Source organism: Pogoniulus pusillus, chromosome 7 (genome assembly GCF_015220805.1).
Source record: "Pogoniulus pusillus isolate bPogPus1 chromosome 7, bPogPus1.pri, whole genome shotgun sequence".
Lineage (NCBI taxonomy): Eukaryota > Metazoa > Chordata > Aves > Piciformes > Lybiidae > Pogoniulus > Pogoniulus pusillus.
Genome location: NC_087270.1, coordinates 21,257,664 through 21,272,984, shown reverse-complemented (window position 1 = coordinate 21,272,984; position 15,321 = coordinate 21,257,664). Strand labels below are relative to the sequence as shown.

General features: G+C 43.8%; 1 protein-coding gene across 3 annotated transcripts in view; it reads left to right on the top strand.

Annotated features, from left to right (window-relative positions):
* KIF16B (kinesin family member 16B) overlaps window positions 1–12,461 on the top strand; it is a 174,183-nt gene extending 161,722 nt beyond the window's left edge. For all 3 annotated transcript variants that reach the window (XM_064146165.1, XM_064146166.1, XM_064146164.1), the window contains one exon: window positions 11,041–12,461. In XM_064146165.1, coding sequence (XP_064002235.1) covers window positions 11,041–11,199 — 159 coding nt within the window. In that variant the 3' untranslated portion in view covers window positions 11,200–12,461. The remainder of the gene's footprint in view (window positions 1–11,040) is intronic.
* The last annotated feature ends 2,860 nt before the right edge of the window (window positions 12,462–15,321 follow it).

Here is a 15,321-nt window from a genome sequence, read left to right as displayed (position 1 = left end):
TTGTACATTAGGAAAATTCAAAAAGATGTATGAATTCAAGTAAACCCAGTACCACCCCGAGGAAAATTAAATTTTAGTGGCACTCAAACACTTTGGAGATGCAGTGGTAGAATCTGCATTGCACTGTGCATAAAAAACATAGGGAGAGTTTCCCAAGGGACTACAAATTTAACTCCTGTTTCTTTTTAATTGAGTCTAGATGCTTAAAGAGCTTGATTCTTACCTGTGTAGCTCCAAAGTCACTTAGGAAACTCTAAACATGCCCAAAGGAGTGGTGTGTATGGTATTGCCTCTTCTCTTTTTCTCTTGAGTTCACCCCCACTGTAGACTGCTGCAGTGTTAGTGCCACTACAGTTTCCATATTTCAGTTTAACAGCCCAAGCAAAAGCAAAGTCTAAATTTGCTAGGTAAAATTTGCTATAGAAGTAAAATTCTGGTTTTATCGACCAAGCATTTACAGCTGTAATGACTTTTGAGAGCTGTATAGCTGAATTTGTTCACTAACAAAAGAGTTGAGTTACATTTTTGGTAAGTGCTTTCAATTTCCTTTCATAGAATCATAGAATGGTTTGGGTTGGAAGGGACCTTAAAGATCATCATTACAACGCCCCTGCCATGGTCAGGGACCACCTCCCATGTGACCAGGTTGCTCAAGGCCCTGTCCAACCTGGCCTTGAACACCTCTAGGAAGGGGGCATCCACAGCCTCCCTGCACAGCCTGTTCCAGTGTCTCACCACCCTCACTGTAAAGAATTTCTTTCTAATATCCAGTCTAAATCTACCCTCTTCCAGCTTAAGGCCATTCCCTCTTACCTAGCTGTCATGGGCTGGGCCATCCACTAGACAGATTTCATTAACCCCTTTTGTTTCCCAAAGGTGAAAAGAAAGGGAATGAAGGAGAGAGGCTTACAGATTGGAAAACTAAACCTGCTTTAACAAATAATGAAAATAATAATATAGATAGAGGTTTAATATCCAACCAAACCCCCAGTGGCAGTCACATCAGCACTGCTGCTGTGGGCAGGCACTGGAGGAAATCCCAGACTGTACCTGGTAGCAGATAGGAACAGTATTCAGGAGTGGATTCAGAAACACTTGAATCTGGAGCAGAGCCATCCTTAGAATCCAGCCATTGAAGAAGAGACCTTAAATCTTGTAATCTCTCAGCTCTGCCCTGAACGTTATATATGTGGAATGGGATCTCTTGTTGGTCACTTTGGTGTCACCTGTCCCCACAGGTGTGACCACTTACTTTACAGCACCCCCACGTGGTACACAAGATTTAGCAGTGACCTTGGTCTGCACAGTCTAAGCAAGAACCTTTCTGCATAACTACAAGCATCAAACATTATCACTGCTGGAATCATACAATCAACCAGGGTGGAAGAGACCTCCAAGATCATCCAGTCCAACCGAGCACCCAGCCCTGTCCAATCAACTACACTATGGCACTAAGTGCCTCATCCAGTCTTTTCTTCAACACCTCCAGGGACAGTGCCTCCACCACCTCCCTGGGCAGCCCATTCCAATGCCAATCACTCTTTCTGGGAAGAACTTCCTCCTAACATCCAGCCTATACTTCCCCCGGCACAACTTGAGACTGTGTCCCCTTATTCTGTTGCTGGTTGCCTGGGAGAAGAGACCAACCCTACCTGGCTACAGCTTCCTTTCAGGTAGTTGCAGGCAGGCTGCAAAACCAAGCTGTTGGCTCCAGCAAGTGCAGTGACTTAGGAGAAACATGGCTGAATCACTGAAGCGAATCAGCTCTGTTGTAATTCAAACCAAGACACTACCACCTTAAACTTGTTTGCTGGGAGTTATGTATGTCTATGACAGTCTAATTGATGTTTACTAATAAGTTATAAATCCCCCCCAACAAACACAATCTAGCATAATTTGCCATGCTTGTGTTATGGAGGACTGGAAACAGGCTGCCCAGAGGGGTTGTGAAGTCTCCTTCTCTGGAGATTTTCAAGACCTGAGTGACCTGAGCTAGATTCTATGGTCCTGTTCTGACAGGGAAGTTGGACTCGATCTGTGGAGGTCCCTTCCACCCCCTAACATCCTCTGATCCTGTGATAATTTCTGTTAAGGGAAACCCTTGCACCCCAGTTCCTGGGGAACCATTGCCAGTCTACAGCACAGGCAGCTGACTCTCAGCACTTTGCTCCCTGCTGTAGCTGTGCCTGGCTGCCACTTCCCTGGCAGTACTGGTTGCCGTCATGGCAGGCTTGCTTTCCTCTATTGCTAGCCTTTGTTCAGGCAAAAGCTGAAGTTTAATGTAGGTGTGCTTTGGGAGAGCCAGCAATGTGCATGGCTGTGTGTCAAAATTGCTAGTGTGCAAAGTGGAGTTGTATGCATACTGTACTTTGCCCTGGTGAGGCCACATCTGGAGTATTGTGTCCAGTTCTGGGCTCCCCAGTTCAAGAGAGGCACAGATATACTAGAGAGGTTCCAATAGAGAGCTGTGAGGATGATGAAGAGGCTGGATTATCTGTCTGGTGAGAAAAGGCTGAAAGACCTGGGGCTGCTGAGTCTGGAAAAGAGAAGACTGAGAGGAGATCTTATTAATGTTTATAAATATCTGAAAGGTGGATGTCAAGAAGGGGAGAGGCTTTGTTCAGTGGTATCCTGTGATAGCACAAGGGACACTGGATCCAAGCTGGAGCACAGGAAGTTCCACCTTGCCATAAGGAAAACCTTTATTGTGAGGGTGACAGAACCCTGGAGCAGGCTGTGCAGAGTGGTTGTGGAGTCTCCTCTGGACACTTTCAAGAGGCTGTCTGGAAGCATTCTTGTATGACCTGCCCTAGGTGATCCTGCTTTGGCAGGGGATTGATCTGAACTTCAGAGTTCCTTTCCAGCCCCTACCATTGCATGATGCCATACATGTAAGACAAGCAAACAGAAGATAAGGTGATACTCACTGGGAAGTTCTTGGGTTGGTTTTTGTTTGGAGGTTTTTTAGTTATTTTTTTCAGTGAGTGCTAGGCCTTATCTGTAAACAGCCTTGCTTCTGATTAGGCTTAATCAAAGTCAACAGGAAGGAGTTGATTAAAATGAGTCAGGCCTTTATTCTTGGTTTATGTAATGTGAAACCAATTGACCCAGCCTTAAGCCTAATTAAGTTTGAAGCACCTCCACACCCCCAACATTATGACTAGCAGAGCGGTGATTTCACGCAAGGAAAGTGTGTCCAGCAGGTCTAGAGAGATTCTCACAGAACCTTAGAGGTTGGAAGGGACCTCCAGAGACCATTGAGTTCAACCCTCTGGCCAAGCAGGATCCTCTGGGGTAGTTCACACAGGAACACATCCAGAGAAGGAGACTCCACAACCTCTCTGGGCAGCCTCTTTAAGGGCTTCATCACCCTCACTGTAAAGAAGTTTCCCCTCATGTTGAGGTGAAACCTTCTGTGTTCCAGTTTGTAGCTGTTGCTCCTTTTCTTGTTGTTGTGGACCACAAAAAAAGAGATTGGCCCCATCCACTTGACACTCACCCCTCAGATATTTGTACACATTGATCAGATCTCCTCTCAGGCTTCTCCAAACGAAACAGCCCCAGGATCCTCGGCCTCTCTTCGTAGGGGAGATGCTCAAGTTCCCCAGTCACCCTCGTGGCATTCCACTGGACTCTTTCCAGCAGGTCCCTGTCTCTCCTGAGCTGAGGAGCCCAAAATTTGACACAGTATTCCAAGTGTGGTCTTACTAGGACCGAGTAGAAGGGGAGAAGAACCTCCCTAGATCTGCTGGCCACACTTTTCCTGATGCACCTCAGGATGCCATTGGCTCTCTTGGCCACAAGGGCACATTGCTGGCCCATGCAGAACTTGCTGTCCACCAAGACTCCCAGGTCTTTCTCCGCAGAGCTGCTTTCCAGCAGGGCAACCCCCAGCCTGTACTGGTGCCTGTTGTTCTTCCTCCTCAGATGCAGGACCCTGCACTTGTCTTTATTGAACTTCATGTGATTTGCCTTCATCCAGCACTCAAGACTGTCCAGATCTTGCAAAATATGTCCAAGTGTTGGGAAAAAGAATGGAAGCTTCATGGTTTTGTTGGTTTGGGTTGTTTTTTTTATATAAAAATGAGGCAAAATAAGGAAGAGAAAACCCCACAGAAAGACCTAAATGTTTCTGAGCTAGTTCTATGTGGTGAGCAGAGAATTGATGCTAATCTTTACTGACTGGAGGTGAAAATACTAGTCATATTCTGTGTGTGGTCCCTAGTCCTCTCAAGCTGCCGTATGCTCCAAAGCAGTGCCACCCTGTGTTTTAGATTCTTGCTATCTGCCAATTTGGTGTCATATACTGAAATATAATAAACCCAGAGATGTATCTGAAAGGTTTTAGAGAGCTATCAGAGCATTATGATGGCAATTACTCATTCTTAATTAGTCAGTTCTTACCTCAGGTGACCCCCAGGGGAAGGAGAGATGGTTTCAGCAGCAGGCACAGGGCAGAAGCTTAACTGTGGTGAACTGAATTGCAACATGGAAGGTTGAACTATACTTACAGACCATGAGAGGAGCCTGTTGGGACCACTGCCTGTACAAGACACGTTGATTTGGACCACTTGAATGCCCTTGGCCGTGTAATGTTGGAATATTTGGCATAAGAGAATCTGACCCCTTGGAATTCAGTTCATGAAGAAACTTTCTGTGTTGTGGCTGAGGGTTTTTCTTGTTCCCCCGACCTGTTCCAGATAATCCAGTCCTGTGTGATGTTTGAGGTGTGGCATGTGCCCCAGGTGAGGCAGGCAGAGGGGACATAGTTTGCAGCCTTTTTCCTAAGGGATGTTGTCTTCTGCACTCAAGTGGTACCACAGGCTGCTACCCCAGCTTATGTTCTTGTACAGCATGTTCATTCCCTCTGACTTTTGCACTGGGAAGGAATCACAAGGAAGAAGTGGATGCAATATGAAGTTTGATTGTTATTGTTCTTGGGAGGATGTATGAGCTCTCCTTGTCAGGTTCTGTATATAGCAGCACTCCAGACAGGCCTTTTTACCATCCTGGAGTCTCTGTGGGGCACTGTGGCCTGTTAGTGCCGTTTAAGGTGAGGGGTTCTGCTTGTCAGTAGGGACTGTAGTTAGTGACAATAGCTGGCCTTTCTGCAGTAGTTCTTACTGGAAAATCCACCCTGGAGGTAATTATTTTTTTTTTCTTGTCAAGAATGGTAAGGTCCAAAATAGAGAAAACTGGTTAATTTGGGAAAGAATCCTCAAATGTTCATTTTCCTTTGTGTATGCCCAACCATTTCTCTCTGGGAGACAAAGGCAGGAGAGACACTCTCATTTCTGCATCACTGCACTGTGTTGTCTTCTGAGCAGATCCTCAGATTCATGATTACTGACAGGAATTGAATCATGTTCCTGTCTGGTTGTTTTGGACCGGAGTCTTCCTCTGGAAGATCTTACTTTACAAATCTCTAACTGCAGTAGAATGTGGGTTTTCAGAGTCAGGGAGTATGCTTCAGTCTGTCTCCTTTTTTTTTTTAAGTAATCAGATTCCTATCTTATAGAAAACAGCTGCTGGTACCTGCATATGCTCTGCTCTATGAATAATTTGAATCAAGATTTGATTTAAAGCTTGCAGCACTTAAGACTCGTCAACAAAATAATTATGTGATTGGTGCTGAGAGAAACTACTAAAGGCAGAGAGGAACCAGTGCTAGAAGTTAGAGGAGCCAAGCTGATTAGTCCTGCCTCTGCCACCCATGACTTTCTGTGTGACCTTGAGGTAAAGCTTTTGACTGTCACATTGATGTGTAGGTGTTGAAAGGGTGGCATTGTTTCAAAGAAAAGAAGCTATTGTTTGAAGAAATCCCTGAAGCCTTGTAAGGTCCTGTCTTAATAAGGTTTGTGGTGCTTTCAAGTCCTTTAATTATTAGCAGGTGATATTTTATAATGCTAATAGTAAAGTGTTATGTTCAAAGAATTTAAAGTGCTGACTCTTTGGAGGCAGGTGGTAGAAACAGCACTAGGAGAGAGAAAGGTCGAAGTTTCTTCACTTTGTGGAAGCAGCAGAGTCAATGAGCTTTTAAACACACCACAGCTGAATTTAAAAACATGAAATAAAAATCCCATTCTTGCTAAGCTCTGCCGTTGGTCTCTGAGGCTGGTACTGTTTGCAATGGATTATGAGAACAATGTCATTGAACTGAATTCCTCTTTAATGTGCCACAATTGAAAGGGCGATAAGAATACTTCCACATTCCAGAAAGCTTTTTTGGTTGTGAGAACTTTAATAACTCTAAGTTATGGATTTATATTAAAATGTATAAAATGATGTGAAGGAGTGCAAAAATCATTAGCACGACTTTGCTGTGCTGATGGATGGAGCACGAGATGAGCACTGGCCTACTGCTAAAAAGGTGAACCCTATTAAAATGATTTTTAATAAGCTTTTAAAGTGGTTGCCATTTTGCTCTTCACATAATTAAAAGGGAGGGAAAGCTACTCAGACTCTTAAGTAAAGGAAAACCTTTGAGCCTTTTGACTCTTTCTCTGGTCTCGTTTGATGTTCAAACACTTGCAGTGCTAAGTTAAAACCTGCAGGTGTGGCTACCACAAATCCTAAGTCCAAGACTGTAAAGGTTGTAGTGCATTCTAGGAGGACAAAACCACTGTTTTGCCTGGTTGGGACTCTGTGTTTTCAGCCTGGCCTTCTGCCTCCATTCTGATGTTGCAGAATGTGTGTTTAGGTTGAGCAAGCAACACAACTGATGTGTGAGTTACAGCTGTGTCACAGTTCCAGGGTCCTGAGCTCTCACACCCAGGTGTTTGCAGATGTACAATTGGGCTATTTTCAGGCAAACCAGCAATGTACCTGGCTGAACACTTTCAGCAGAATGAAAGCTCCTAAATGTGTTTGGAAGAGGCTAAATAATCCAGAACAAATGGCTAGAGTTTTGAAAGGCTAACAAATCAACGTGGATAATAAACCCAAGACTTTTGTAACACTTGTAGCACTTACCTAGTTTTTTCTTTCCCAGTTAATCATGCTAATGTAGGATTGCTATAATATAGTGCTTTCCTCACTAGATACAATGATTGAGATGCTATGCTGGGCTAGGGCTGATCCCTCCCCCAGTGAAATAAATTCACTACAACTCAGAATTTTGGAAAGTCAGGGGGGAAATGAAATTGTGTTTTTGTAAAGTTTAAACTAAATATAGTAGTATAAAAAGAATGAACTACTACAGAAAATATAATAACCTTAAGGAAGATGGGGAAGGGATCAAATGGCAGTAAAGCAGCAGCAGCAGCCAAAACAGTGTCAGGGGAAGATAGCAGCAGGTGCAGCAGAAGCAGCAAGGGGAAGGTACAAGCTGTGCTTCCAGACATAAAGCTCTTGATGCTCCCATGAAATTATATTAACTTCTCCACTGTTGCCATTGTATGGCCTATCCCTAGAATATTCACCTCTCCACCCAGAGCTTCCACTTCTGAGTTTTTCTGTTCCTTTTTTTTTTTATGTCTGACCTAGAAATCTTAGCTCAAACAGCCACAGATGCCATCACTAACGGATGGAAGTTACAGCACTGATTGGTACAAAATTTGGAGGTGTTTCCATGAAGGTACCCTGAGCTGGCTAGTTGCTGCTGTGAAAATGGCTCGTTTCAAAGGAGCACATCAAATGGTACCAGAGTGCTTCCCCCACCTAGTTTGAACTCATCACAAGTAACACTATTCTGTAAACAGAAAAGTGATGTCTGTTGCTGGAAATTGATTTAATAGAAAAGCTTTGAAAATAGCTTATCTCCTGCTCACCAAGTCATGGCACAGGAGATCCTTTCATCTAGTCTTGCTCCCATTCCAGCAGATTGCAGTGGCTTTGTGTATTGTAACCAAGTCTGTGACAAGTCCCTTCTGAATCTCTAGCAAAGTCTTTTTTCCATCATCTCTAACACTTGATGTTGTCATACACCTTTCCTAGCTTACTGTGACCCTCTCCCTGAACTTGGGAAGCACCTTTCCATGCACTATTAATCATAGAATAGAATCATAGAATCACTGAGTTTGGAAAAGACTCCTGGGCTCATCAAGTCCAGCTCTGCCAAGGTCATCCATAAACCATATTCCCAAGCATTACATCTAAACAACCTTTAAACACATCCAGAGGTGGCGAATGAACCACCTCCCAGGGCAGCCCATTCCAATGCCTGACCACTCTTGCTGGGAAAAAATGTTTTCTACTATCCAGTCTAAACCTACCCAGTTGCAGTTTGAGGCTATTCCTTTTTGTTCTGTCACAATTTACCTGTGAAAAGAGACCAACACTACCTTCTCTACAGCATCCTTTCAGGTAGTCACAGGCAGCGATGAGGTATCTCCTCAGCCTTCTCTTCAGTGTCAACAGCCCCAGCTCCTTCAGTCCCTCTTCAGAGGATTTATTCTCCAGGCCCTTCCCCAGCTTTGTTGCCCTCCTCTGCACTTTCTTCAGCTTTCTCTTGTACTGATGTGCCCAGAACTGGACATAATACTGAGATGTGGCACTCTTCCTTTTTTCCTACTGCTTCCTTCCACTTTTGTTGTCCACATTGCCACCAGCATGATAGAGGAACCTTCCCCTTGCCTGCCTAGCCACAGCTCTTTACTCAAGGCATATGCTTGTGGTGTGAGCAAACACTTGTGCCATCAATTGCTGTTTCCCTTGCTATGGGACTTCACTCCTAGCCAGCATATCTGGGCAGAGCAGCCTTTATTTTATTGGAGCAACAGCTTCTGTGTGTCAAGGGCACATCAGTTGTGTGCTATGCTAACACATCAGCATTACAAACAAGGGCAAATGCAGATATGGGATTTGAAAGGCGGCTAATTTGCTCAGAGGTGGCGGTTGAAGAACACATAATGCCAAGCCATATGGCTGGAAATCTTCATACAAAATAAATTCCATTAAAATCTGGTAGGGTCTGCTTGTTGCCATTTTCCCAAGGTCCTTTTTCATGTTAAAAGTGGGGAAATAAGTATACCTGCTGTTTCTAGCGTGTCAGATGCTTACAGCAGAGGGATTTTCTTGCTCTGCCTTTAGAGCTATCATGCCAAAACAATGACTAATGGCTGCACAGGAAAAGCATGACAGGCAATTATCTGGCCATACATACCAAGGTGAATGCCACAGGTCTTGTGTAATGTCTCCAGTGAGAAATTTTGATATCTTTGAGTTTTCTGTAGCCATAAACTGGAATTACTGCATTAACTTTTCAGCACAGTGCTAAAATTCTAACAGGATTCTGTGTTTTACATTTAGTTTTCTGCTATATTCCTCCTTCAGGCATTGCTGGATTTGGACTTTCTTTAAAGGACTCTTTATGAACTGATTATGACAAATGTTGATGTGACATCTGTTGCTCACTTCTTAGTCTGTTGGAATTCATCTCAAAGGCATTTTTTTGATGTTTGAGGATTTTTAAATGAACATTAATACAACCTGTGGGGTAGCTGAATAAAAAAAGAAGATTCACTGAGCCTGACAAGAGACTAGCATTTGCCAGCTGCTTTGTATTGTTGCTGGGTTTTTTCTGTTATGGTAGGGGTTGTGATGTTAATGCAACTGGTTTCCAAGGCATTTAACTAGATAACAAACTACTATGCTATGGAGGAAGTCTCCTTGAGAAGAGACTGAATAATTAGGACTTCTCTCAAAAATAGAACCACTTCCATGATACAAAAGCTGCTGCCTTCCAGTAACTAAACTTTGTGAACTTCAGAGATTGTGCCTTTCCGTTCTGCAGTTGTATTTCCTACTCCATTCCGGATTTGATGAATACTTTCTCAAGCTGTCATTTTCTGTGGTCAGTCTGTTAGCAGAGCAATGGAGTTTATCCCTGTGTGCCAGAGAAGATGTCCCTTACAGCTATTTAGGTGACGTTGAGTACTTCTTTAGCTCCAGTTAGATCAACATTTTACTTTGTTTCATGAAGCAGTTATAAGTGGGATTTACTGTGCTTGTGAAAACTAACCCTGTGATAATGTACACCTGTCACAGTTTCTCTAGGTGATTGCAAGTCAGACAGCAGTTGGTGAACATAAACTCTGGGGAGGAAGAATGCTTCTTATTTGTAAGACTTGAAAAAGAAAGCTTTAGAGGGCATGTTAGTGAGAAGATGCTGGTAGGTTCTGAGATAATATGGAAGTGCAGATGGCCTTGATCAAAACAAATCCATTTGGATGCAAAGATTGTGGAGGCTTGATGAGAGAAAGATTTCTGAAGTCCTTTTGTGTCCATATGTAGTGACATTCCCTTGGAATAGACTGGAAGTTTGCACCTGCTACTGTGTTTGGTAATGCTAGACAGCAGTATCAGCAGGTCATGATAAGCAGGGAGCGTTCCATGGCTACAGAGTAAACCAGCAAGCATTGCTCAGCACAGAACAAAATCTTTACTAAGCTTGGCAAGGGAAGAAAGTGGAAAATACTTCATTTCTGCCTTTCCTGAGCTTAATACAGAGCACCTGCCCTATTAGGAGAGGCTGAGGGACCTGGGGCTTTTTATTCTGCTGAAGAGAAGACTTAGAGAGGATGTAGTCAATGTCTCTAAATATCTGAGGGCTGGGGGTCAAGAGGGAGGGGATAAACTCTTCTCAATTGTGCCCTGTGATAGGACAAGGGGTAATGGGTATAAACTACAGCACAGGAAGTTCCACCTCAACATGAGGAAGAACTCCTTTAATATAAGGGTGAAAGAGCACTGGAGCAGGCTGCCCAGAGAGGTTGTGGAGTCTCCTTCTCCGGGGACTTTCAGGCCCTGTCTGGATGCATTCCTGTGTGACCCAAGCTAGATTCTATGGTCCTGCTATGGCAAGGGGGTTGGACTCCCTTGATCTGTGAGGAGGTCCTTTCCAACCCCTAACATCCAGTGATTTCACTAGACCTGTATGGGTGGATTTAAATGCCTGTGGTTATAAATAACACTTTTCACAGTCTATGGAGATCTTGTTTGTTTGTTTGTTTTAAATGCTGACGTTCCTTTAATTGTTTAAAGTGGTTGTAATCAATGGGATCAAGTAAAAGTTAGGACCTTTTGCATTTTGTTCCACAGAAATACCTCAGGAGCTTTTTCTCTGCGATGCTGAGCTCTCCATCGTCTCCCCTGCACCTGGACAAAGTGGGGCTGACTCTGTCAAAGCACACCATCTGCGAATTCTCTCCCTTCTTCAGGAAAGGCGTTTTTGACTACAGCAGCCATGGAACTAGCTAACTTTTGGGCCAGGTCCCTTCTCCTGCCAAAGGAACCTAGCTGAAGTGGTGCCTTCACTTTTGCAGTCCAAGAGAAGTGGGAAGAAGAAAAGAAAATATCTTCCTTCATACCTGGGAAGTTGCATCTAACCAACTCCATTAAAGACAGTTGCTCCCTGACGCTAGCCTGAATCTGTTACCAGCTCTCATAGTAGTACCTGCATTTTCCTGGCATGGGGAATATAGGCTTTCTATTTTTGTTTTTTTTTTCCTTAAGTTCCTCTGTTCATACTGTATAAAGATTCTGACTCTCGTGCTGAGGTTGGATCCGCTCCTTAGCAGGAGTGCTTCCTTCCCATTTGCTCAGACAATGTGCTCTGGTGCTGCAAGAGCATCTCGTGTTTACCATGGTGGAGTGTCATACTGACAGAGGGTTTCTGAGCAGCCTTTTGGTTTCTGTTCAAGCTGTTCCTTAAAGAATACTTCCTCTTTGGTTTCCTTATGGCTTACTGTGGCATTTAAGGCAATGCTCATACTCAGCTGTCTTTTCTTTTTTCCCTCCCAGGCACACATTTTAAGTATTTGATTGTAAAATTGTATAGTTTTCCTCAGAAGAATGAATAGGCCTGGATAACTGGAACGTTTACAAAAACATATGCAGCCGAAAGAATATCATTTACAGCCTGTAAAAGTCTTCCACGCTTGGTTGTTTTGAAGCAGGAGGAATCACTTGCCATTAATTAAGCATGAGAGGAAGCAATAGCTGCTGAAGGATGGGGGTCAGTCTCTGTGCAGATCTGCTAATTACCCAGACTGTAAGTGGATGCCGTTGCACTGTACAGAGCTCCTATCTATGCACAAAGTTAATGCAAAGTGCTGTGTTTTTATATTTTAATTATCTGTTTCATGCTAGCATAATGCTGTAAAACCTGAGTTTTACTTGCATTGGTTAAAACTGACAGGATTTGACTAGCAGTACTTTGAAATTACTCAGGACTTGCTCAGACTTTCATATGTGTATATACAGCTTGAGCTCACACTGCTGCAGATCCAAAAAAGCCCCAATGCGTACACCCTGACTAGGATTGGGTACATGTACACCTTGCTGTATGAAAATCAGAACTTTCAGATGTTAAAATGTGTAATGAAAGGTAAGTTCTGTGTGCTACTTGTTAGGAGTTTGAAGCGTTATTTGTCTGTTGCCGTCATTGACCATCGTTAGGTCTTGGTAATCAAACTGTTTTGATGTTTTAGAAAGCTGTTATTAAAGGTAAATTAGCAACACTGGTGACATTTTTACTTCCTGACCTCAACTGCAGGAGCACTAAAGGCTTTTTTTCCCCCCACATTTAGTGTGATGTATAAAGATAATTGGGCTCTGTTACAAAGCCTAACCTGCCTCAAGAGGCATTTTAATTAAAAAAGAAAGAAAAAGAAGGGGAAAAAGGAAGTCAGAATGGATTGTTTAACTTTTGAGAGCATTTTTAAAATCATTTTGATTCGTTTCAATGAGAACAAAGGTTAGGTTAACATCTTCAACCAACCCCAGCTCTGCTGTCAGCTGGGTAGATGTTAGTGTCTTTGGCTGTATCTGACCTCTTGATTCCCAAACTGGTTTTGCACTGTATCCCAGCTGCTTCCAGTCTCCCTCATGCACTTCTGCACTGGAGTATCAACTGCATCTCTGCTTCCTCACTGACAGAGACATGACCTCGTGGTCTTTCCAGTGCCATGTACCTATTTTGCACGTCTCTGATCTTTCCCAGGGCCTTTCTGTGTATGTATCATCCCCCTGAGCCACCTTCTCCCTTTCCTTCTTCAGCCTGCCATTTGGCCTTGCTTGTGATTCATGACTCAGAAAGAGGACATTGTGTGCTTGGTGGTTTTCTATGGAGACATGAGTACTGGAGTTTGATATTGCTGGAAAACAAGTAGCTTCACTTGTCTGTATTATGCTGATGCTCTTGTGTGTGCTCCAGGAGTAGAATTTGGGCATGGTGTTGTTGATTTTCATATTTGACCCTAAATCTGACTTCAAGTTCACCATGGGACAGCAATGTGCCCTTGTGACCAAGAGGGTCAATGGCATTCAGGGGTGCATTAAGAAAAGTGTATCCAGCAGGTCTAGGGAGGTTCTCATCCCCTTCTATTCTGCCCTGGTGAGACCACACCTGGACACCTGTGTTCAGTTTTGGGCTCCCTATTTCAAGAGAGGGATCTGCTGGGGAGAGTCCAACAGAGAGCTGTGAGGATGACTGGGGGAATTGAGCATCTTCTCTATGAAGAAAGACTGAGAGACCTGGGGCTGCTTAGTCTTGAGAAGGAAAGGCTGAGAGGGAATCTTACCAACATCTATAAATATCTGAGAGATAGGTGTCAAAATGAAGATTCCAGTGTCTTTTCTGTGGTGCCCACTGGTAGGATGAGGGACAATGGGTACAAACTAGAACACAAGAGGATCCACCTCAACACAAGGAGACACTCTTTTATGGTGAGGGTGATAAGGCACTGAAGCAGGCTGTCCAGAGAGTTTGTGAAGTCTCCTTCTCTGGAGAATTTTAAGACCCACCTGGATCTGTTCTTGCATGACCTGGCCTAAGTGATCCTGCTTTGGTAGGGGGGTTGGACTCGATGATCTCTGCAGGTCCCTTCCAACTCTTAACATTCTGTGATTCAAAACCAGGGAGCCTTTTCTATTTCTCTTTCTCCCTTGGCCTGCTCCCCCTTCTACCTCATTGCACATGTGGAATAATAATCAATGCCTCAGGGTTTTAAAAAGGGAGTTTTACATAAGTAGAGCATGATTTCCTATGTGCCACTTGCATCAAAGCACCCTGGCAGCATCCAGCAAGCTGCCATATCTGCTGTACAAACCCAGTTCCTGCAGATGTCCTACCTGGGAACATGCATGGCACCACTGGTGGTTTCTCATGGCAAGCAGCGCAGAGCCTGATGAACAAAACTTCATCGTGCCGCATGGCAAGTGCCAGTCTGTGAGGAAGGCTGAGTGTGTAGAGCTGCCAGAGGTAAGTGCTGTGTTGTGTCTCAAGTTGGGTTGGGAGAGCCCCATTTAAGGAAAACAAAACTGTAGGCAGAGCTGAGTAAAAAATATGAATGTTGGTGTTTTTCAGATGAATTTAGAGAGATGGCTTGTGGACAGTTGCAGTCAGGGAGGAGCAGATGCTGTGGCGGTGTAAAGCTGCCAATAAGGTGGCTAATTTATGTTGGCTAGTGTACCTGCCCTGCGGCGTTAAACGTGTGCCTCGCAAAGCACAAAGTAGAGGCCGATTACTCATTCCATTTAAAGTGCCATCAAGTTAAAAGCCTGCAGAAATGCAAGTGTAAGCATGCTATTAGGACCGCAGCCCCTGGCTACCAGCTTTCCCCACCTTCTTATCTATCCTGCAGTGGTATCTAGAGTTGAATCAATGACTGCCAGCTCAGGCTAGACCAAGAGCATCTTTTAGTAACTTCATCAGTAAAGAATCTGATGGTTCTTTCTAACCTACGGTCTTTAAACCCAGCCTTGCTATGAAGCTTTCGATAGAAGCTGAGCTGCATGTCAAAATGATAAGCTGTTTTCGAGGTGTTCCAATTATATTGCTGTGAAGATGTCCCCAGGCTCTAAAGTTCTACATGGAGTGTTGGTTGGCTGTTTGGTTAGTTGGTTTCTTTCTCCCCCCAAAAAACCCTCACTTAGAAAAACATTGTGAAAGTTCTTGCAGGACTGGTACATGTAGCTGAGTTTTCAAAGAGTCTCTGTAATTGGGCAAGTTCTTAAGTGAAACCTTAACTTCTGTACCAGGACCATTTGTATTTCAAGCAGTGTGTATATTTACCTGTTTTGCTATACTGAGTGCCGTTGTTCTTACCTATGCAGCTGAGGTTGTGCCTCCACTGAAGCCACCAGCCACTTGGCTCATATCTTTGCTAACCCTATAACAGTTTTTCATCAACAGGGATGCCCAGCAAAGGCCAAAAGGCACACCAGAGATGGTGGTGGGCTATTGTTCCTGTGTGACAGCTTGATCAAGATGCAAAAAACCTTTTGGCAAAGCCTTTTTTGTTGATTTTGACTCTCTACTCCTTTAACTTGGATGTGCTTTTCATCCAAACATGCAGCTTCGCAAAGGAAAAAAAAAAT